We start from the raw sequence: 25,395 nt of genomic DNA on the forward strand, positions 1-25,395 counted from the left end.
TATCAGTGACACTCCATGAAAATGTCAAACATGTTTTCATATTACTATAGATGTATATCCAGGGTAAACTCATACAGAGATTCTGTTTTGAGGTTTAGTTATATGAGGGTCTTCAAAAATTTCATGGAAAATTTATACTACAGAAATATATATTATGGGCCGGCGCCGCAGCTTAATAGGCTAATCCTCCACCTAGCGGCACCGGCACACCAGGTTCTAGTCCCGATCGGGGCGCTGGATTCTTTCCCGGTTGACCCTCTTCCAGGCCAGCTCTCTGCTGTGGCCCGGGAAGGCAGTGGAAAGCAAGACCTTTCTCTCTGTCTCTCTCACTATCCACTCTGCCTGTCAAAAAAATTTTAAAATATTTATATATATTATGAAAAAATAAGTATGAATTTAAAACTTTTTTGCAACAGAATTATTTTTCCATGAACTTTTCCGATGAACTCTTTGAAATACTCTTATATATGATTGGTTAGATGTTGACCAGTTCCTCTCCATAGAGATGACACTGTTTTCCATTTCCATCAGCAGCATATACAGTTACTTGTCCCTTCACTACCTCACCAACAGAATGTATTGTCAAGCTTTTGAATTTTTGCCAGTTTGATGAGTGAAAAATGGAATTTCATTGGAGTTTTTTCATTTTTTAAAGATTTATTTATTTATTTGAAAGTCAGAGTTACAGAGAGAGAGAAGGAGAGAATAGAAGGGGAGATCTTCCATCTGCTGGTTCATTCCCAGATGGCTGCAATGGCCAGCACTAGGCTAGGCCAAGCCAGGAGTTTCATCCAGGTCTACCACGTGTGTGGCAGGGGCCCAAGCACTTGAGCCATCTTGCACTGCTTTTTACATGCCATTATCAGGGAGCTAGATCAGAAATGGAGCAGCTGGAACACGAACTGGCACCCGTATGGGATGCTGGTATCATAGGCAGCAGTATTACCTACTACATCACAATGCCAGTCCCTAGTTTTCATTTTTATATGTATGAAATTGCATATGTTTTCAGTGATTAAGGGTCATTTTATCTTTTTTGAGTTATTTGTTGAAGTCTTTGCTCATTTTCCTATAGGATTTCTGTAGGTCATTTTCCTTCAATCTAAAAAAGTTCTGAATAAAGGATTTAATCCGTAATAAAGGATGTGAGTATTTTTTCCTTGTCTCTCAGTTGTTTTTGACCATGCGTTTGTTATTATTTAGTCAAATCTATCAACCTTTTCTTTGATTGCTTCTGGGATTTTAGTCATAATTAGAAAAGCTGTTTCTTAAATGTGGGTCTTAGAGGAATTCAATGATGTTTTCTTTTGATGTTTGTGTAATTTTACTTTTTATATTTACATTTCTGATCCACTGTAGTTTATTCTAAGATAGGAAAGGAGGAATGTATCTTTTATCTTTTTCAAAATGGCTGTTCCATAGTTCTTATGCTAAGTATTAAACAGAGCATATTTGTCCCAGTAATTTAAGATACTACTTTTATTACATATTGCATTTTTATATATGATTGGATCTGCTTCTGAAGGCTTTATTTTGTCCCATTGATCTGATGGCTTATTCTTGTGCCAATACTAAACTATTTAATAAAAAAACTTACAATACATTTTTATATCTGTGGGTAGTTCTGCCTAACCCACCCCCATACCTCCTAGCAGTCAACATAGTTAGCAATTTCCTACCTATTCTTTTGAGTGTATTTTTTAAGATTTATTTATTTATTCATTTGAGGCAGAGGTACAGAGAGGGAGGGAGAGTCAGAGAGAGAAAGAGGAGGAAGAGCTTCCATCACTGGCTCACTCCCCAGATCACTGCAACAGCCAGGGCTGGGCAAGGCTGAAGCCAGGAGACTGGAACTCTATCTGGGTCTCTCATGTGGATGGCAGGAACCCATTTTCCACTGTTGCATTAACAAGGAACTGGATTGGAAGTAGAGCAGCCAGGATTCCAGCTGGTGCCCAATTGGGATGCCAGCATCATAGGCAGTAGACAGATCTACTGTACCACAGCACCAACTGTATCCTACCTATTCTTGTGTGTTTTGTTTTTTTTTTTTTTTTTTAGTTTTTAATAAAGCTCATTTTTTCCAAGAATACAATTCACTGCTATTAACCATAGTTGCCATTTATGCAGTAAATATCTTTTGTACTTGTTCTCTCTCTCTAGCCAACTAAAATTTTGTATCATTTAACTACTGTTTCCCCAAGATCTTAACCCTCCAACTCCTGGTAACTACCATTCTACTGTCTACTACTGAGTTGTTTTTTGTTTTTTTTTTTTTTTTTTTTTAGATTCCATATGTGAAATGATACAGTATTTGTTGTTCTGTGGGCATTGTATTTCACCTAACATAATATCTTCCAGAGGCATTCATGTTGTCCCAAATGACAGGATTTCCTTCTTTATAAGGCTGACCAATATTTCACATGTGTTTATATACCACATTTTCTTTATGCCACATTTTCTTTATCTACTCATCTATTGATGGACATGTAGGTTGATAGACATTGATTCTGCATCTTGGTTGTTGTAAATAATGCTGCAGTGGGAGAGCAGCTATCTCTTCAACATACTGATGTTATTTCCTTTGTGTGTGTATATATATATTCCATATATATTGCTGGATCATATGGTAGTTCTATTTTCAATTTTTTGAGAATTTCACCTATTCTGTTTTGCCTAAAGCTGTACTAATTTACATTCCACCAATGGCAAGCAAGCATCCTCAGATTTTTAAAAAATTAACAACAGCATCAAAAAACAAATGAGCAAACCCAAGGTAAATCAATCCATCATTAGTAGACTTGCCTTATAAGAAATGATAGGCTGGCGCCGCAGCTCACTAGGCTAATCCTCCGCCTTGCGGCGCCAGCACCCCGGGTTCTAGTCTCGATCAGGGTGCCGGATTCTGTCTCGGTTGCCCCTCTTCCAGGCCAGCTCTCTGCTGTGGTCCGGGAATGCAGTGGAGGATGGTCCAAGTGCTTGGGCCCTGCACCCCATGGGAGACCAGGAGAGGCACCTGGCTCCTGGCTTTGGATCGGCGCGGTGCACCAGCCACAGCGCACCGGCCGCAGAGGCCATTGGTGGGTGAACCAACAGCAAAGGAAGACCTTTCTCTCTGTCTCTCTCTCTCTCACTGTCCACTCTGCCTGTCACAAAAAAAAAAAAAAGAAAGAAAGAAAGAAAGAAAGAAATGATAAAGGAAGTCCTGTATGCTGAAATGAAATGATATTACACTGTAACTTAGTCATATGAAGAAAGCTTTTAGCTTTTTTAAATCCATCCTGTCAATCTGTCTTTTAATTTGTAAGTTTAATTTATTTACATTTAAAGTTATTACCAATAATGAAGGATTTAGTTCTGCCATTTTGCTATTTATTTTCTATATGTTTTATATCTTCTTTATTCCTTAATTCTTCCCATACTGCCTTTTAGTTTGATTGATTTTTTTTTTTTTTTTTTTTTTTGACAGGCAGAGTGGACAGTGAGAGAGAGAGAGACAGAGAGAAAGGTCTTCCTTTGCCATTGGTTCACCCTCCAATGGCCATCACGGCCGGCGCACCGCGCTGATCCGAAGGCAGGAGCCAGGTGCTTCTCCTGGTCTCCCATGGGGTGCAGGGCCCAAGCACTTGGGCCATCCTCCACTGCCTTCCCAGGCCACAGCAGAGAGCTGGACTGGAAGAGAAGCAATGGGGACAGAATCCGGCGCCCTGACCGGGACTAGAACCGGGGTGCTGGCGCCACAGGCAGAGGATTAGCCTAGTGAGCCGCGGCGCCGGCCTCGGTGTATTTTTTATTTCTAAAATTTCTACTAGCTTCTTTTGTGTATGTTGTTTTAATGAGAATTTCTGTCTTCCTGTTCATTTTAAGAGTGCTTTTACTTTTTGGCGGGTGATTTTAATAGTTACAGGGCTGTCATCATTGATTTTCTTTTCCCTGGAAACTTTAAAATGTTTCTAGTTCTTTTTATGAAAAGCGATTTTGGATTGTTTCCCAGACATTTTGAATATTAGGTGATGAGATTCTGGGTCTTGTTTTAAACCTTACAAGAATGTTAATTTTCTGTTTGCTTTGGCAGTCACTTGACCTCATTAGGTTCAAAACCAATTCTGACTCTGCTTTTGTGGGTTGTGGTTCAGTTGTCAGTTGAATTTCAAAGCCTTTCAGTGCCATTAGGATCTATCTAGTGTCTGTGCTGCTCAATGGCAAGTTGGGACCTGGCCAGTGTCATAGTACAGTAAAGTACTGAAAGATTTTAGTGAGCTATTTAGTATTAGATTTATACAGAAATTGTTGAGCCCAGGTAATCATAGATCCCTTTATGGGATAGGTTTTTTGAGTTCCTTCCTTTTTGTGGTATCCTCAGCACTTTACTGTTTCCTAGAACTTCTATTTTATATAATTCTCTGACCAAAAGTCTGGGATGTAGTTTTTTGTTGTGCCAATAGATTTACTGCAGCTGTGTCTGCTTCCAGGGCCAAAAACCAAGAGGGAAAACAGGAAAAAAAGACTATGCAGATTTGGTCCATCTTCTTTTTTTAATGTTTATTTATTTGAAAAACAAAGTTACAGAGAATGTGAGATTTTTCCATCCACTGATAAACTCCCAAATGGTCACAACAGCCAGAGCTGGGCCATGGATGGCAGAAGCCCAATGTGTACTTGGACCATCCTCCACTGCTTCTCCCAGGCATATTAGCAGGGAGCTGGGTGGGAACCAGCACTCGTAGGGGATGCCGGCACAGTCAGTGGCTTAAGCCACTGTGCCACAATGTCAGCTCTTGTTGCATCTTCTTAAGACCATAGCTCTCCTGGTCACAGAGAAAGGCTTTTAGTTGTCATTTCCCACCCCAAACTTCCATACTACTGCATATCTGTGACATCATCTAGGCACTTGGGCAGAGCTAACAAAAAGAAGACAAAGGATTTCCTTCACTCCAATTGTGCCTTCTGAGTCCCATCCCCGTGGCCCATAGGCCACAAAGTGACAGCTTCTTTGCATGTTCTCTCATTCTGCTTCCAGTACATATTTGTAGGTTTAAGGTTGCCTTTGGGTAATATATGGTGAGAGTAAGGGGAAAAAATGAAAGTTACTACTCATTTAATAGTATTGTGAATTCTGGTTTCTTCCTCTAATTTGCCCACTATTATTTATTTATTTTTTAAAGTCCCCAGATTCCTTCTCTATATTTTCTACCCAGAGTTTATATTTTAGTGCAAGAGACAGGATATAGTTTACTTATTTCATCTTGTCTGAATCTAGAACCTCTCTTTAGAGTTAAGTTCCCTGCTGCTTTAGAAAAAAACACACTTGAGTTTTTAGCATGTAGTACATAGCATGAGCCATTAAGTATTTACTGATTTGATTATTCTTTCTAGTTGTTAAGGATACAGAGTATTAATAAAGATAATTATATGAAAATTCAAGTAAAAGGAACAGAAACAGAAATAATAGGTAACATTCTAGATTGCCACCTGAAGTGAGCTCTATTACTTGTATGAGTGTGCATGTATGCGCATGTATCTCTGTGTCTTTATGATGTTATGTAACATCTACGTTTACAACTATTTTATCATTATTAACATACATTTTTCTAAGAACTAAAAGATAAGTCATAGACTTTTATGAGCAATAACTGATGGAAATGTCACTTCATGTTTAGTAAGCATAAATCATTTTGAAATCTGTATGCTAACAATAAATATGACCACTTAAATAAGCTACGGTTGATAAGGCACTTTATAAGTTAAATTTGAGAGTTCATTTTGTTAAAGAAATACTATATACATATATTCCAGAAACAAAAAATATTAAAAATATTTTGTGATGGTTTTTAAAGGGATAGATGAGTTTTTTGGTAAAGCACTAAAAATAGTATTAGAATATAAATGCAAGTTATAAATTGATACTAAAAGTTCGTTAGAGGCCGACGCTGCAGCTCACTAAGCTAATCCTCCGCCTTGCGGCGCCAGCACACAGGGTTCTAGTCCCGGTCGGGGCACCGGATTCTGTCCCGGTTGCCCCTCTTCCAGGCCAGCTCTCTGCTGTGGCCCGGGAGTGCAGTGGAGGATGGCCCAAGTGCTTGGGCCCTGCACCCCATGGGAGACCAGGAGAAGCACCTGGCTCCTGCCATCGGATCAGCGTAGTGCGCTGGCCGCAGCACGCCGGCGCGGCGGCCATTGGAGGGTGAACCAACGGCAAAGGAAGACCTTTCTCTCTGTCTCTCTCTCTCACTGTCCACTCTGCCTGTAAAAAAAAAAAAAAAAAAAAAAAAATTCATTAGAATACAAATTTCGATATTAATAACTCCTAGGAAAAATATAGAAATTAGGATCAAAATACATATTTTCTGGTGTTTGCTTAAGAAATGGGATAAATTTAATAAAGCGTAATATGCTAAAAGATTTTATAAATTCCAAGACTACTTCTGTTATTAAAATTAGCATGGGTTGGCAGTTAAAACATCAATATCTCATGTCAGAGTGCCTGGTTTGATTACCTGCTCCAGCTCCCAGTTCCAGGTTTCTACCAGTGCAGACTCTGGGAGGCAGCAGGTGATGGCTCAAGTGGTTGGATTCCTGCCATCCATGTGGTATGCCTGGATTATATTCTTTGTTTCTGGCTCCTGCTGCAGCCATTGCAAGCATTTAGGGAGTGAAACCAGTGGATGAGAGCCATTTCCCTTTCTGTGTTTTCCTCTCTCCCTCTCAAATGAGGGGGAAAAAAGTTGGCTTTTTAATTTGTATGTACAATCATGAAGAAACAATTCAGTCATAGAAACTTAAGCTTAGAATCTACCTTAAAAATTCCCCAGAATCTAGAGTCATTTTTGGAAAGCAAAAATTTTGTACATTGGTCTTGGAGTATGATCATGAGAAATACCACCCCACTTCATACCTCAGTTTTGACTTTGCAAGAAAATATTAGTCATTAGTTCAGAAAATGGACTTTATTCTGAAGACACCACCCTAATGTCAAAAGGTTTCATTTTTTTTTTCTTTTTTTTTCTTTTTTTTTATTTTTTTTATTTTTATTTTTTTTAACTTTTATTTAATGCATATAATTTTCCAAAGTACGACTTATGGATTACAATGGCTTCCCCCCCATACCGTCCCTCCCACCCACAACCCTCCCCTTTCCCACTCCCTCTCCCCTTCCATTCACATCAAGATTCATTTTCGATTATCTTAATATACAGAAGATCAGCTTAGTATACATTAAGTATGGATTTCAACAGTTTGCTCCCACACAGAAACATAAAGTGAAAAATAATAGATGATTTTTTTTAAATGATGATGAAATCAGAGCAGACCTATTGTCATGTTTAATCCCAGTGAGAGTCAAGTTGGGAATTGATAATTTCTTTTTTTTTCTTTTTTTTTTTTTTTTTTTTTTACAGAGGATCAGTTTAGTATGCATTAAGTAAGGATTTCAACAGTTTGCACCCCCATAGAAACACAAAGTGAAATATATTGTTTGAGTACTCGTTATAGCATTAAATCTCAATGTACAGCACATTAAGGACAGAGATCCTACATGAGGAGTAAGTGCACAGTGACTCCTGTTGTTGACTTTACCAATTGACATTCCTGTCTATGGCATCAGTAATCTCCCTATGCTCCAGTCATGAGTTTCCAAGGCTATGGAAGCCCTCTGAGTTCTCTGACTCTTATCTTGTTTAGACAAGGTCATAGTCAAAGTGGAGGTTCTCTCCTCCCTTCAGAGAAAGGTACCTCCTTCTTTGATGCCCTGTTCTTTCCACTGGGATCTCACTCGCAGAGATCTTTTGCCAGAGTGTCTTGGCTTTCCATGCCTGAAATACTCTCATGAGCTTTTCAGCCAGCTCCGAATGCCTTTAGGGCTGATTCTGAGGCCAGAGTGCTATTTAGGACATCTGCCATTCTATGAGTCTGCTGAGTATCTCACTTCCCATGTTGGATCACTCTCCCTTTTATTTACTCCATCAGTTAGCGTTAGCAGGTACTAGACTTGTCTATGTGCTCCCTTTGACTCCCAGTCCCTTCACCATGACCAACTGTGAACTGAAATTGATCACCTAGAACAGTGAGATGGCATTGGTACATGCCACCTTGATGGGATTGAATTGGAATCCCCTGGTATGCTTCCAACTCCACCACTTGGGGCAAGTCAGCCTGAGCATGTCCCAAATTATACATCTCTTCCCTCTCCCATTCCCACCACCATGTTCAACAGGGATCACATTTCAGTTAATTTTCAACACTTAAGAATAACTGTGCATCAATTACAGATCTAAACCAGTCATATTAAGTAGAACAGATAAAAAAACTACTAAGAGGGATAATGTATTAAGTTGTTCATTAACAGTCAGGGCTATGCTGATCAAGCCACCATTTCCCATAGTGTCCACCTCACTCCAACAGGTTTCCCTCTTGGTGTTCAGTCAGTCGTCACCGATCAGGGAGAACATATGGTATTTGTCCCTTTGGGACTGGCTTATTTCACTCAGCATGATGTGTTCCAGATTCCTCCATTTTGTTACAAATGACTGGATTTCGTTGTTTCTTACTGCGGTATAGTATTCTAAAGAGTACATATCCCATAATTTCTTTATCCAGTCTATCGTTGATGGGCATTTAGGTTGGTTCCAGGTCTTAGCTATTTTTGCTTTCCAAAAATGACTCTAGACTCTGTGCTAGATTGGAGGACTTAGTATTTAGTGGAGAAATAGTTTACCACTAATGACACGACTGAACTGGAAGTTGAAACTGCTACTCACTTTTTAGGCTTCTCTTGCCAATGAACTACCAAGAAGAAGAGTTTACTGCGGAAGTTTACTCTGGTTTCTTAAGATGGAGCTCCTCTGGAGTGCCTCCTAGTGAGAAAAGCTAATGGATGATGACAGCAACCCATGTGGTCAGGACCAAGGCTCAGACCACGGAGACTTTTGCTTTGGATTATTCTGCTGGACAAAGAATCATGATCAGCTGAAACTTGTGCTGAGCACAAAAGGAACATGGAAGAAGAAAGTTATCAACACCAGAGATAATCCCCAAAACATCTGCAGAAATGAAAAATTATTTTAGTGGCTGTATTATCTTCTATGTGTATAATTATACATTAATGTTTCTCCATACCAGGGGATTCCAGTTCAATCCCATCAAGGTGGCATGTGCCAATGCCATCTCACTATTCCAAGTGATCAATTTTAGTTCACAATTGATCATAATGAAAGGACTAAGAGTCAAAGGGAGCACATAAACAAGTCTAGTACCTGCTAACACTAACCGATAGAATAAATAAAGGGGAGAGTGATCCAACATGGGAAGTGAGATACTCAGCAGACTCATAGAATGGCGGATGTCCTAAATAGCACTCTGGCCTCAGAATCAGCCCTAAAGGCACTCGGATCTGGCTGAAAAGCCCATGAGAGTATTTCAGGCATGGAAAGCCAAGGCACTCTGGCAAAAAGATCTCTGTGAGTGAGATCCCAGTGGAAAGAACAGGTCTTCAAAGAGGGAGGTGCCTTTCTCTGAAGGGAGGAGAGAACCTCCACTTTGACTATGACCGTGTCTAAACAAGATAAGAGTCGGAGAACTCAAGGGGCTTCCATAGCCTTGGAAACTCATGACTGGTGCATAGGGAGATTACTGATGCCATAAACAGGAGTGTCAATTGGTAAAGTCAACAACAGGAGTCACTGTGCACTTACTCCTCATGTAGGATCTCTGTCCTTAATGTGCTGTACATTGAGGCTTAATGCTATAACGAGTACTCAAACAGTATATTTCACTTTGTGTTTCTATGGGGGTGCAAACGATTGAAATCTTTACTTAATGTACACTAAACTGATCTTCTGTAAAAAAAAAAAAAAGAAATTATCAATTCCCAACTTGACTCTCACTGGGATTAAACATGACAATAGGTCTGATCTGATTTCATCATCATTTAAAAAAAAAATCATCTATTATTTTTCACTTTATGTTTCTGTGTGGGAGCAAACTGTTGAAATCCTTACTTAAGGTATACTAAGCTGATCTTCTGTATATTAAGATAATCGAAAATGAATCTTGATGTGAATGGAAGGGGAGAGGGAGTGGGAAAGGGGAGGGTTGTGGGTGGGAGGGACGGTATGGGGGGGGGAAGCCATTGTAACCCATGAGTCGTACTTTGGAAATTTATATTCATTAAATAAAAGATTAAAAAAAATTATACATTAAAAAAAAAAAATTCCCCAGAATCTAACCCCAAGCCGAGGTTCTTCCCTTATATAGTCTATGATTCTATGAATGTTAGAACTGAGCATTTTAGTGTTGTAAGCGTTCTCTACTTCTCCAGGAGATTCTTTTAATAATTCAGTTCCTGGAACAGATTGAACATCCCCAATCCAAATATGCTCCAAAATCCAAATGTTTGGGCACTGACATGACACACAGGTGAGGAATTATACATTTGAGCCCCCTGTGAGTCAAGCATATGAAAAATATTGGATAAATTACCTTCAGACTGTGTTTCAGGTATATATAAAAAGAATGAATTTTGTGTCCCATTCCCAAGACATTGCATTATGTACTCCTATGTGCAAATACTCCAAAATCTGAAACACTTATGGTCACAAGCATTTTGGATCAGGGATACCCAACCTGTATCAAACTTTCTCTATTAAATGCTGATTATTTAGAGAACAGATTTATTTGCCAATTTTTTTTCTTGTCTAGCTCTAAGATTACTATTGAGATGTTTCAGCTTCTTTGCACACCATTAAAGATGTAATACAAACTACTTTATTCCAATACTCAGTTTTGTTTAGTTCTTTCATTGGATACTAATTTTTGCTCCATGCTTAATGAATCAAGATTTCATACCTGAACCTGAAGAACTCAGAAAAACTTACAAATAGCTACAAGTATATCATGCAACATATGCAGTGTCATTAAGTATTAAGCTCAGATGTTCTGCAGAGTACAGCATGATTTATTCTGATTGAGTCCAGCATTAGTTGAGTTCTGAAAAGGTGCAGTAAAAAATGGAAATAAAACAAAAGGTCAATCTAATTTTTGAAAAACTCTTACAGTAATAGGTTACAATATCAGAAAAAGAGACAACCACAGGTAATTTTATCATAATACCAGCATTGAAGAAGCTTAAACTTCTGATTTTTTTAAGATTTTTTTTTTATTTATTTTGAAAGTCTGAGCTACAGAAAGAAGGAGAGACAGAGATCTTCCACCCACTGGTTCATTCCCCAGGTGGCTGCAATGGCTGAGTTTGGGCCAGGCTGAAGCCAGGATCCAAGAGCTTCTTCTGGATCTTCCATGTGGGTAGCAAGAACCTAAGCACTTGGGCCATCTTCCACTATTTTTCTCAGGCCATTAGCAGGGAACTGGATCTGGTATTCCATATAGAAGATGGAAATGGCAACAATATTATTATTAGGAATGTAGAATAAAAGGGAGATGCTCTCTCAACTCCTCAATTTCTCCTTTTTTTAAGAAATTTTATTTTAAAAAGTTTAATAAACTTGAAAATTGTACATATTTGTACCACATTCTGTTTCATTACGTGTGTACATTGTGGGGGCCGGCGCCGTGGCACAGGTTAATCCTCTGCCTGCGGTGCTGGCATTTCATATGGGCACTGATTCTAGTCCCAGCTGCCCCTCTTCCAATCCAGCTCTCTGCTGTGGCCTGGGAAAGCAGTAGAAGATGGCCCAAGCACTTGGGCTGCTGCACCTGCATGGGAGACCCACCTGGCTCCTGGCTTCGGATCAGCGCAGCTCCAGCCATTGCAGCCATTTGGGGAGTGAACCAGTGGATGGAAGACCTCTCTCTCTCTCTCTCTCTCTCTCACTGTCTGTAACTCTACCTCTCAAATAAATAAAGAAAATATTTTTTTTAAAAAGTATACATTATGTTATGTCCAATTTTCTTGTCTTTACCAAAAACAAAACAACAAAAAAAGCTAACCTTCATAGGTCAAACTAAGCAAATGCTATTGGAAAACCAGACTTCAATAGAATAGATTTTCTGATTATGTTCTTATTTAGGGGAACTTTAAATGAAATAAGGTTATTGCAGATTAATTTTACAGGAGAGGAAGGCTTCCTTGATTCAACAAAATTAATTACTCTAAAAAGGAGAAGTCTACTGATTGCATTTTTTGGTGCTTTTTCAGCATACTCAGCAGTCTTCCCTCCTGAATATTTCAAAAAAAGCTTTTAGCACAAAGTATATTCTCTGCCTTAGATTTACTTCTGTTGTTTATTTCTGTCTGTAGTCTGCATAAATATAATGTTAAAACTGGAAAAGTTCATAGAAATCAGCTAAACTTTGGGGGATCAAAGATCACTTTGAGAATTGAGTAAAATATATACATTGTGTTTATATTTAGGTCAGTAAGTAATTCTTGACATGGAAAGGAGCTACAGAAAGTTCACAGAAAATGTGTATTTTCTTTTAATTCCATTTTTCCATTACATTTTTGAAGATCCCTTGTAGATGGAGAAATCCAAGATTTTTCAAGATCCAGATAGGTCAGTGATAGAAGAAATAAGAATGATCTACTCATGCACACTAAACCCTGCCCAAACTCCATGTCTTATGTTTATTCAGTTAGAGTGCCACTCCCTGCCCTAAAGGGGACTGCTGAACTGAAAAGCATACTTTCTCTGTCTTTCTCCCATCATCTCTCCTGGGAAGTAGCTCTGGCCCTAGCCTGGCAAGTATCTTCATGGGGGTTACCCACTTTCACATTTGAATGAATTCTCACTCTTTCATTTTAAATAAATCCTGCTCTTATTTATGCACCTTACTTATATCTCTGCCTTGGATTCTTATCTCATTCAAGAGCAAGGACTTTGAATAAAAGCCAAGAATTACATCCCTACAGCACTACCTCATAGCTTAGCAACGGTAATTTTAACCTTTAACAGTTCACTAAGATGTAATCTACTTGTTTTCTTCATTTGAAATCACCACTTTAAAAAAAAAAAAAATTCTGTTCTTTGGAATCAAATCACTAAGTTCAATCCACATTGAGGAGAGGTGAATTAAGCTATCCTTCCTAAAGGGAGATGCATCATGGGAAAGTGGGCAGACTGGATTGGTATTGTAAGAGGGTAGAATTAAAGTACAGGGCTGCAGGACAGAAATTGTAGGAAAATCTTCCAGCTCATTTTTTTCCCCCGAACTTCCTGCCAATTCTGGGCCCCATATCAGTAACACATCAATGATAAAGTCTTATTTTCTATAACCAATACTACTTTAATCTTGGGAAAATATCTAACAAGACCAAAATAAAAGAAATTCTACAAAATACTGGATGAGTACTCTTTAAAAATGTCAAAGACATGAAAAACAAGGAAAGTCTAAAAGGCTACCACAGACTAGAGAGACCAAGGAGACATGATAACTAAATGCTGGTGGAGTCCTGGACTGGATCTTAGAAGAGAAGGTGAGGACATTAGTGAGAAAACTGGCAAAACCCAAATAAAGTCTTTAGATGGTAGTGTTATGCCAATATTGATGATATAATTTTGACAGATATGCCAGGTTAGGAGAACCCGGATGAAGGCTATCTGGACACTTTAAATCCAGTCTTCGCAACTTCAATATAAAATGTTTAATAAAGATTCATTCTGTCTAAAAATACATTTTATGCCATTGAGCATCTCTTTGTTTATTGATCTTTTATGAATTGTGTTTCAGAATCTTTGTTCATTTCTAGTTTTTTATTAGGTACACTTTTATGTGCTGTTATCTGTGGCTTTACCACTGCATAGGTGTAAAAACCTTGTTTGTATTCATTTATACACTATTTTTCAGACTTTAAATTCTAAAAAGAAGGCTGATTTTAAAGGTTTCCTTTTGTTGTCTTCTCCTCTGCTTTAGATACTGGTAGCTTTTCATAGTATCTCAGGTCATTCTTCTTAAGTGCCTGTTAAGTGCCTTTGCAGATAAGAAAAATGAGACTTAAAAGTTAATAATTACCAAAACTCAAATTTAGCTGGGACTGGATTTAAATCCTGGTCTTGCTTTATTCTTCCTCTGTTAAGATAAGTTGCTTTTTCTGCAGTACAATAGGAGAACTTCAGAGGAATTATTTGTGGCTTTTTAAAATCAAATAAGAACGACAGGTGTTGTAGCACAGTGGGTTAAGCTGCCACTTGCAATGCCAGCATCCCATATCAGAATGCTGATTCAAGTCAGCTCTGCTTCCCATCTAGCTCCCTGGTAATGCACCTGGGAGGGCAGCGGAGGATGAGCCAGGTATTTGGGACCCTGCCACCCATGGGGAGACTAGGATGGCTCCTGGCTCCTGGCTTCAGCCTGGCCCAGACTTGGCTGTTGCAGCCATTTCAGCAGTTAACCAGTGGGTGGAAGATCTTTCTCTCTTTGTGTCTTTAACATAAATCAATAAATATTTTTAAAAACCAAATAATATATATTTACAAAATGTAAAATTAAAATCCATCTTTTTTCCTAAATTAAGCATACAAGGAAAAGTTGAAAATTGGATTGATCAAGTGAACCAAGTAAGAAAATACTATTGACTTACAATTTCTGGTTGAACACGTTTTTAGAAAGTCCATTGCACTTTTTACTTTCTGTTAGAAAGTAATATAGCAATAAAAAAGTGTACCACTGGGTTTTGAGGATTTTGAAGTTAATAACAACATGATCATTGTTTGCAGTTTGTTGAATTTCAAGATAGAGGAGGAAAGACAGTATAACACTTCTGTGTTTTGACTTGTACTCTGAGACTGTGATTATACTTACTAGTTCAAGTAAAGCCACCCTTGAATTTAAGAAACATTTACTTTTCTAAAACGCTATTTTATGTATTCTTTAGAAACAATCATTGGTTAGAGTCCCAGATCTGCTTCTTACCCAATTTTGTTATTTTATTTATTTGAGTAGGAGAGAGAAAGAGGGAGCGCATGTGGATGTTTCCATCTGCTGGTTCACTCCTCGGATGCACGCAACAACCAGGCCTGGACCAAGCCAAACCAGATCTTCCTTATGGGTGGCAGTAATCCAGCCATTTGAGCCATCACTACTCCCTCCCAAGGTCTGCATTAGCAGAATGCTGGATTCAGGAGCTGGAGCTGGGTATTGATCCCAAGTATTGCGTTATTGGACACAGGCATCTTGACCAGCATCTTAGCCACTAGGCTGAATGCCTACCACGAGTTTTGTTATTTTAATCTCCATGCATATGTCTCCCGTGTCATCCTTGTAACTTATGATAGCATGTCTATACAAGCTACCTTGTTAAACCTAGAATGTAAATACCTTTGACTATTTCAGGCTCTTGTCTGGAACTCCAAGGAAAAAGGTGTTTATTCTCAGCAGTTTGTATTATAGTGAGAAGATCTCTTAAGAATTTCTTTTTGGTGTGTAAGTTCCATCTAATAATAAAGACCATCTTTAAAAATAAAAATCCACAGTCTGAGAGGAACTTCACAAGAATATGTTCTTACAACATACAGTATTATCAACTACTATAGATCACAATTTTAAAGTTCAGTTACTATCAGAGTTTCTGATCTAGAGATCACTAGATCAATTTTCTTATTTTGGTACCTGCCAAAATTCACTTGTCATCTTAGACCTTGAATACCTTCCTGCAAATAAGTTATGGCAACTACCTTTACTAGGATTTAGTATCTTTTTTTTCTTCCACTAATTATTAAGGACTAACTTAAATAATAACTTCATAGCTTTAGGATAATCTGGTTTCCTAGACACAAAGGAAATTGCAAATGAAAATCTGTATGTCTTGATGATAAGGATTTCCAAAAACCTTGATTATCAAAATAAGAGGAAGCCTAAAGGGGCCAGACCTCATGGCACAGCCTGTGGTTTACAGCATCAGCTCAAGTTTGGCTGCCCTGCTTCCAGTCCGTCTCCCTACTGATTCACTTGGGAAAGCAGCAGGAGATGGCCCAAGTGCTTGGGCCTCTATCACCCACGTGAGAGACTAGGATGGAGCTCCTGGTGCCTGTCCCAGCCCTAGCTATTCCAGTCATTTGAGGAGTGAACCAGCAGATGAGAAATTACTTTCTCTCTGTCTCTGTCACTCTGCCTTTCAAATGAATAAATCTTTAAAAAAAAAAAAAAAAAAAAAGAAGAAGAAGAAACCTGAAAATAAGGTTGTTAAGGTCTGCTTGTGAATGGATTCTTAGAATTGTGTGATGGTACAGACATGAGGTGACATATTGTACTTTATGTTCTCTTATGAGATGGTCAAGCAGGTACACCCACTGGAGAGGACACCGAAGAAGCACAGAGGGGAAAAGTCCGTGGTACTCACAGGTCCTAGAGTCAGAGTCACTGCATGCCTAGAGGAGATCGCAGAAGGCAAACAGAGGAGCCAACTCAGCCGTCAGGTGGGGAGCACAGAGACATCAGTGACCTCTGAGCAAGTGCCTTTAGTAGGTGTCAGCATGAAACACATAGGAAAAGAGGCAAGAGAATTTCATTGATGGTTTAAATGCTACTAGGTCAAGATCGGTAGAGATTAGAAAGGAAAACTTGTGGCAAGGTTACCAGACTGGTGCTTGTTGAGTGTTCAACAGCCTATTGGTGGGAATGGTGAGGCAGCAGAAAAAAATGTGAAGTTTTAAAATATACAGTATACATTGTAATTGTTTGCTCATGTCTCTCTCTCTCCTTCCATACTGAGCTCTATTATGACTTTGTTTTGTTTTTGTTTTTTTATAAATCTGTATTGGCAGCATCTAGTACTGTGGTTAAGCGTTAGACCACCTTTCAAGATGGGAGACTAAGGAAACAAAAAGAACAATAGCTTGTGAGTAACCTAAAGTCCTCCCGAGAGATGTCCAGGTGATAGAGGAAAGGGAGCGAGGGTGGGAGAGGCAGAGAATATTATAGGGCCATAATCATCTGAGCTGAATGAGAGACAACCTTCCTCTGAAAATCAAGGACCTTAGGCTGGAATGAGGGTGTGGAGGAGTTTAGAATAGCAACTCTGGGAAATTCAACAAGTAAACTAATAATTAAAAAAAAATAGCTCAAGAGGACTCAGCTGAGGATAGAGAGCAGCAAATAAACACTCAAGCCCATTTTAAAGCCAAGTGTCTGAATAATGTAAGAACAATATTAGAATAATGACTGTTGCTGGACCTCCAGAGATGTTGTGGCTTTTGCTGCCAAATATATCATCAGAGTGTTTTTGTTATTTTTATACAATGCTATCCTCTGTCCTTGAAGGTAGTCTCATTGATGGTGATTCTGTTTCTGTGAAGGCGTGGCTGGTGAGATCATATATAACAACATTACCCATTTGGTCCATAAAGCCCCTCTATGTATTATTTTCTGTTTCATGACTGTGAAGCTATTAGTGTGACTTAGGGTTCACTCAGCACAGGGTCAGTCGCACAATGCCAATGCTCCAGGAGCTGACAATCTAGTGAGAAAGGGCCAAATGCATTAGTAGTTGCAGTGTCATCTAAGAAGTGCCTTCAGGCAGTATTTTATTTTTATTTATTTTTTATTTATTTGACAGAGACAGAGAGAAAGGTCTTCCTTCCATTGGTTCACCCCCCCAAATGGCCGCTATGGCCGGCGCTGCGCTGATCTGAAGCCAGGAGCCAAGTGCTTCCTCCTGGTCTCCCACATGGGTGCAGGAGCCCAAGCACTTGGGCCATCCTCCACTGCCTTCCCGGGCCACAGCAGAGAGCTGGACTGGAAGAGGAGCAGCTGGGACAGAATCCGGCACCCATATGGGATGCTGGCACCGCAGGCGAAGGAATAGCCAAGTGAGCCATGGTGCCGGCCCCTATTTTATTTTCAAGGCATTGGGTCTCTAATGTTACAATTACAAGGAGTTAATGAGTGGTGCTGGACAGCTTGGAGGAAATAGGGAAGACTTTAAGAAATGATACATAATTTGCATCTTCAAGGACCAATTTGCCAGTGGAACCCGGGAGGGAAGGGATTTTGTACTAGTATTTCTCAACCTTGTAAAATCCATATAATCTTCCTTCGGCATGAAAATGTCTTTCCTTCCACATTATTTTTAGTTTTCAACTCAAATGAAATATTGTTGAAAGTAAATCAGTGGGGGTGGGGCTGGTGTTGTGGCATAGCAGGTAAAGCCTCCACCTGCAATGCCAGCATCCCATATGGGCACCTGTTCATGTTTTGACTGCTCTGCTTCTGATCCAGCACCCTGCCGATGGCCTGGGAAAACAACAGAAGATGCTCCAAGTGTTTGGGACCCTGCACCCACCTGGGAGCCCTTGATGCAGCTCCTAGCTCCTATCTCAACCTGACCCAGAGCTAACTTGTTTCCGCCATCTGGGGTGTGCACCAGCAGATGGAAGGAAAATATCTTTCTCTCTCTCCCCGTCTCTCTTTCTCTCTGTAATTCTGACTTTCAAAATAAATAATTAAGGGGCCAGCCTTGTGGCATAAGCTGGCACCTGAGATGAGTGCCTATTGGAGTCCTGGCTGCTCCACTTCAGATCCAGCTCCCTTCTAATACGTCTGGGAAAGCAGCAGAAGGTGACCCAAGTCTTTGGGCCCCTGCCGCTCATGTGGGAGACCTGGAAGAAGTTCCTGGGTCTCAGACCAGCCCAGCTCCAGCCATTGCAGCCATTTGGGGAATTACCCAGTGTATGGAAGATCTCTCTCTCTCACTCTGCCTTTCAAATAAATAAATAAATCTTTTAAAAAATAAAAGAAATAAACCTTAAAAAAAACAGCAGATATGTAGAATCTACAATGCATGACATTGCTACACGATCATAAGGTTTTTCTCAGAACACGGACTTTTATTATCTCTACATAGCATTAGTGAAGGCCAGTTTTTCATATGAGTTCCTCATACAAAGTGCCTTCAATGCAGGATCACAGATTGTTACTTTCCATTCTGCCTTTGTCCCTTTGGTAGTTCACAGTAGATTTTCAGTGAACTATGACATTGATGTTCCCAGGTTGGTTTAAAGTCTCTATTACGCACCTTCTTAGAACTGATGCTAGAGATTTTGACACTTACTATTTTGACTAATAATCGCCCTTTTTAATTTATCTGCATCCCTTGAAAGCATGTAAACCAAAAGAGAGCATAAATTATAATCTTTTGTTGTTTTATTTGAGGGACAGAGAGACAGAGCTCCAGTCTACTAGTTTACTCTCTAACTGCCCACAACAGCCAGTCAGAGCTACTGGCTGCCACCAGGAACTTAGTCTACCTCTCCCCTGTGGGTGGCAGGGATCTAATTACTTGAACCTAGGATCTGTATTAGCAAGAAGCTAGGGTAGGGGCCAGAGCTGGGAATGGAACCCAGTTACTCTGTGTGGGACATGAACATCTAAATATATATATTTATATTTTTTGACAGGCAGAGTTAGACAGTGAGAGAGAGAGACAGAGAGAAAGATCTTCCTTCCATTGGTTCACCTCCCAAATGGCTGCTACGGCCGGCGCATTGCGCCAATCCGAAGCCAGGAGCCAGGTGCTTCCTCCTGGTCTCCCTTGCGGGTGCAGGGCCCAAGCACTTGGGCTATCCTCCACTGCCTTCCCGGGCCACAACAGAGAGTTGGACTGGAAAAGAAACAACCAGGACAGAATCCGGCATCCCAACCAGGGCTAGAACCCGGGGTGCCGGCGCTGTAGGCAGAGGATTAGCCTAGTGAGCCATGGCACCGGCCAGAACATCTGAATCTTAACCAGCATCTTAATCATTTGGCTGAATACCCACCCTTAGATTATCAGGTTTTTGTGCAATTCATTGTTATTCCCAGAACAATGCCAGGCACCAAGTAAGTAATGAATATATGAATAATGAGTAAAAATGGTTAAAAATCATATTAACATTAGACAAAAAATTATACAACAAAACAAGCCTGTTTGTAGTTCATCGTCCCACCTTCATTGCTCTAGCACCAGCTCTTTCTCTGAAGCCTTCCTCTGCTTTTTATGTTTCTCTGCTTCAGGGGCCCTGTGTCTGCGTCTTGCCGTGAGCTGATATTCAGGCAGTAGTGGAAGAGAAGGGATCTGGTTAACATTCTCATGCAGAATAAGAGTTTGTGATGGCCTCTAGAATTTAAAGATGCCATTTTTGTAATTTTCCTATGTCTTTCAAAAAATGTGTTTACAGAAGAAGTAATATAGGAACATGGTACCAAATGCGAAATACAGAGAAACATGAATTGATGAATGGTTTTCCTTCCTCTCTCTGCCCATCAGCCATCAAAATATGGCCCCCAGAAACCATAGTTAATCAGTGTCTTGTGTGTTTTCATGGAATTGTTCTACACATGTTCATTTTATATGTCTTCTAATTTAACTTATCGTGTCTTCTCTTTTAAAGTTTTTTTTTAAAGATTTATTTATTTATTTGAAAGGCAGAGTTACAGAGAGGCAGAGGCAGAGAGAGAAAGAGAGGTTTTCCATCTGCTGACTCGCTCCCCAGATGGCCACAAGGGCCAAACCGACTAGGAGCCAAGAGTTTCTTGAGTCCCCCAGGCAGGTGCAGGGGCCCAAGGACTTGGGCCATCTTCCACTGCTCTCTTAGGCCACAGCAGAGAGCTGAATCAAAAGCGGAGCAGCCGGAACTTGAACCAGTACTGGCTTTACCTGCTATGCCACAGCAACAGCCCCTTAAATAGTTTTTAAATTTATGTTTAACCAACAGCTTGGCTTGTCCTGTAGAGTTTCTCACAGTCTAGATTATGCTGATTAAATCCCATGCATTGTTTAACGTGTTGCTGTGTCCCTGTGTTTCAGAATACTGATATTAATAAAATCTAGAGACTTCAGGCTTGATCCTTTTTTTTTCCTTCTCAAGATCACTTCCTAAGTTAGGTTGTATCCTTTTAGGAACCCTATGATGTTTGGTTGTATTTCTGTTGCCAACATTAGCAGCCCCCAGTGATCCTAGCCTAGATCCATTATATCATTAGTGATTGAAAAAAATGTTAATATTCTGATTCTCATTCCTTCATTTATTTGCTGGATATGTGCATAAAGAGATCCCTCTACTCGCTTACTTACTTACCCCACTGTGCAAGTGATGCAGTTAATTCAGGTAAAAATGTAAGATTTTTTCCCTAATGTCTTTCAAATGATTTTTTTCTTTAGTATTTCTGTGAACATATGGATTTAACCTAATTTTAGGTTTAAGCATATTAAGTAGTTAATATACTACTTGGGACAACTTTATCCCATGTCAGAGTGCCTGGGTTCAAGTCCTAGCTCTGTTCCCAATTCTAGCATTCATGATAATGTATTTTCTAGGTAGAAGCAGATGATGGCAGTGGTTGGGTTCCTGCCACTCATGTGGGAGATTCAGACTGAGTTTCTTTTTCCTTTTTTTTAATTTTTTTTTTTTTTTTTTTGACAGGCAGAGTTAGATAGAAAGAGAGAGACAGAGAGAAAGATCTTCCTTTTGCTGTTGGTTCACCCTCCAATGGCCGCTGCGGCCGGCGCACCACACTGATCCGAAGCCAGGAGCCAGGTGCTTCTCCTGGTCTCCCATGCGGGTGCAGGGCCCAAGGACTTGGGCCATCCTCCACTGCACTCCCTGGCCACAGCAGAGAGCTGACCTGGAAGAGGGGCAACCGCAACAGAATCCGGCACCCCGACTGGGACTAGAACCTGGGATGCCGGCGCCGCAGGCGGAGGATTAGCCTATTGAACCATGGCGCCGGCCCAGACTAAGTTTCTGACCCCTGGTTTCAGCTTGGCCTAGCCCCAGACATTTGGGGAATTTGGGGAGTAAGTAAACTAGTAAATGAAGGATAGCCCCTGTCTCTCTCTTGCCTTAAAATAAATTAAATAAATAAGTTCTAAATGAATAAACACATCTGAAATTAGTACTCTTATTCAGTTGTCCCCTCTCCTAGCCATTGGAAGCTTCTTCAAGTTGAATTGAAGTTCAGCTTTTCCTGAATCCTTTTTACACAAACCTAGTAGTCTTTGATAGCTTCCTATAGTTTCCTTCCTATCTGCTATGACAAGATATTCTTGATTTATCTCATATATTTCCTGCCACAGATCCAGAATCAGCTGCTTTCCTTTGTGTGGAAATGATATTCATTGGCCACAATCTGAACTTCTCATTATTGTTGAGGTAGTTCTTCTTTCTAGGCCTATTGAATACACAGAGCTAGGATATTGTTATTGCTTGAACAGTATTTAGCTCCCCAAATTCATGCTAACATTTAAACCCCAAAGTCTTAAGTTAACAGTTAATGTCCTTGCGGTGCTGGCACACCGGGTTCTAGTCCCGGTTGGGGCGCCGGATTCTGTCCCGGTTGCCCCTCTTCCAGGCCAGCTCTCTGCTGTGGCCAGGGAGTGCAGTGGAGGATGGCCCAAGTGCTTGGGCCCTGCACCCCATGGGAGACCAGGAGAAGCACCTGGCTCCTGCCTTCGGATCAGTGCGGTGCGGCGGCCATTGGAGGGTGAACCAACGGCAAAGGAAGACCTTTCTCTCTGTCTCTCTCACTGTCCACTCTGCCTGTCCAAAAAAAAAAAAAAAAAAAAAAAAAAAACAAACAGTTAATGTAGTAATGTTTATGGTTGATGGATCAATGGTAGAGACTTGATCTAACCATGGTGTGGGAGAAGGGTCTAATGTGAGGTCTTTAGATAATGGAGGACTTGTCCTTAGAAGGTAGTTTTCACAGGAGGATTGGTTATCTAAGCCAAATGTGCTTCCTATATCTCTGCTTACTGATTCACCACCTGATCATCCCTCCACACATGTTCTACCTTCATCAGACCCAGGCTAATAGGCCACTTATTCTTGGACTGTGAATCTCCAGAACTGTAAGCTGAAATAAATGTTCTTCCTTCCTAAGAAGCTTCTCTCAGGCATTTTAGTTAAAGTAACAAAAAGTTAATAAAGAAAAATAAATTTTTTGAAAGTAAAATCAACATAAGTATAGTATACTATGCCTCCAAAACAAATTTAGCACTTCAGGATATTTATTGAACCTCAGATATCTTTCATTATTCCTTTCTCCAGAGTCCAAATTTCTAGTTTTGGTATACCAACATAACTGTGCATTGTCTTACACAATAAACATCTTGTCATCTCAGAATAATAGCAGCTTCACTGCCAACAATTTAATTAACAAAGCCAATTTATAGTTTTTAAAATTATTTTTGTCCTGAAGGTATTTATCACGCTAGAGTCAGACTGTCATTGAGCATTTGAAGTGTTTCAAGTATTTTGTCTTTACAAGTAGAGCCGGGCCAAACACCTGCTCCTAATCATTTTTACAATTCACCCATTTAAATGTTTAATTCAGTGGCTTTTAGTGTAACACAGAGTTGTTGTATATCCACCACAACAAGCAGTTTTAGAACAGTTTTCATCACCTCAAGAAGAAATGCTACTCTGCTCAGCTATTGCCCTCTATATCCCCAGTCCTACACCAAAACTCTGCATGGTCTCTGCATGGTTCCTGTTTGGAACATTTCATATAAATAGAATCTATGTATCTGGCATTTTGTGACTGAATTATTTTATTTACCATTTTTTCATGATTCATCCATTTTGTAGCACATGTCAGGGGTTCATTTCTTCTATTGTTGAATAATATAGCCACATTTTATTTGTCTATTAATCAGGTGGTATACATTAGGGTTGTTGTCACTCTTTGTTAGGAATGATGCTATGAACATTCGTATTTTGGATTGACTGTATGTTTTCTTTGTTTTGGCTATATACCTAAGAGTGGAATTGCTAGATCATATGTTTAACACTTTAAGGAACTGCAAGACTGTTCTCCAAGGTGGCTGTATTATTTTACGTTTCCTTGAGCAGTGTCAGGGCTTCTGTTTTTCCAAATCGTTGCCAACACCTGTTTTTATCTATCATTTTTTAAAAGATATATTTATTTGTTTGAGAGACAGAGTTTGTAGAGAGGGAGAGAGAGGTCTTCCATCTGCTGGTTTGCTCCCCAAATGGCCACAAAGGCCAGAGCTGGGCCAATCTGAAGCCAGCAGCCAGGAGCCAGGAGCTTCTTCTAGGTCTCCCATGTGGTGTAGGGGCCTAAACACTTGGGCCATCTTCCACTGCTTTCCCAGGCCATCAACAGAGAGCTGGATCGGAAGAGGAGCAGCCAGGACACAAACTGGTGCCCATATGGGATGCCAGTGCTGCAGGTAGAGACTTAGCGCACTACTCCACAGCGCCAGCTGCTGTTATTGATCATTTTAGTGTATGCATCCTAGAGGGTGTGAAGTGGTATCCCCTTGTGCATTTGATTTGCATTTGCCTGATGTTGAGCATCTTTTCATGCTCTTTTATCCATTTCGTATCTTCTTTGAAGAAACATATACAGTCATCCTCAGTATCCATGGAGGATGAGTTCTAGGACACCCACATATACCGAAATCATGGATACTCAAGCTGCCTATATAAAATGGAGCAGTGTTTGCATAAAACCTATGTATATCCACTGATATACTTTAAATCATCTCTAGATGACTTCTGATACCTAATACAATGTAAATACTACGTAAATAGTTATTATACGATATTGTTTAGGGAATAATGACAAGAAAAATCTGTTCCCGTTTAGTACCTATGCAAGTGTACTTTTCCTGAATATTTTGAACCCACAGACACAGAAAGCAGAGATATGGCAGGCTGACTGTGTTCAGATCCTTTGCTCATTTTCACATTGGGTTATTTGTCTTTTTATTATTAACTTGTAACAGATTTTCTTTATTCAAGATGCATTGCTCTTATCAGATGTATGATCATAAATGCCTGCTTTCATTTTGTGAATTGTGTTTTTACATTGTTGATGGTGTCATTTAAACCACAAAAAATTTTAATATTGATGAATTTCAGTTTATCTAATTTTTCTTTTGTTGTTCAAGATTATGCTTTTATAGCTAAGAAGACATTGCCTAGCCCAAAGTTATGAATATTTAAAATTATGTTTCCTTCTAAGAACTTTATAATTTAAATTTAGGACTTTGATTCCTTTTCATTTAATTTTTGTCTATATTATAAGATCAGGGTCCAAGTTCATTCTTTTTGATGTGACTATCCATTTGTTTCTAGAGTTGTCTTTCCCATTGGATGGTTTTGTCAAACTTGATTTACTATAAATATGTGGGTTTATTTCTGGACTCTGAATTCTGTTTCATTGGCTCTTATCAGTGCTACACTATCTTGATTAATACAGCATTATAGTGAGCTTTTTAAACTGATAAAAGTATTCTAGGTCTCTTGAATTTTCCTGTGATTTTTAGAATCAGTATGTAAATTTCTACCAAAAAGTCAACTGAGGTTTTGATAGGGGCTGCATTGAATCTGTAGATTAATTGTAATTATTGTCATTTTAAAATAGTATTGTCTCCCATTCTGTGAGTACAAAGATTGCTTTCCATTTATTTATTCCTCATTAATTTCTATAATCAGTATT

General features: G+C 39.6%; 1 protein-coding gene across 10 annotated transcripts in view; it reads left to right on the top strand.

Moving 5' to 3' along the window:
• The window catches only part of RANBP17 (RAN binding protein 17), a 371,265-nt gene that overhangs the window by 159,681 nt on the left and 186,189 nt on the right, over positions 1-25,395 (top strand). For 5 of the 10 annotated variants that reach the window (XR_011389899.1, XM_051843604.2, XM_070076412.1 and 2 more), the window contains one exon: positions 16,221-16,367. The exons of the other annotated variants lie outside the window; for them this stretch is intronic. Coding sequence is in view for 4 of the 5 variants with exons in the window: in XM_051843604.2 (XP_051699564.1) it covers positions 16,221-16,367 (147 nt within the window). In the remaining variant the exon portion in view is untranslated. The remainder of the gene's footprint in view (positions 1-16,220; positions 16,368-25,395) is intronic. 10 annotated transcript variants of the gene reach the window in all.

Source organism: Oryctolagus cuniculus, chromosome 6 (assembly GCF_964237555.1).
Source record: "Oryctolagus cuniculus chromosome 6, mOryCun1.1, whole genome shotgun sequence".
NCBI classification, from domain to species: domain Eukaryota; kingdom Metazoa; phylum Chordata; class Mammalia; order Lagomorpha; family Leporidae; genus Oryctolagus; species Oryctolagus cuniculus.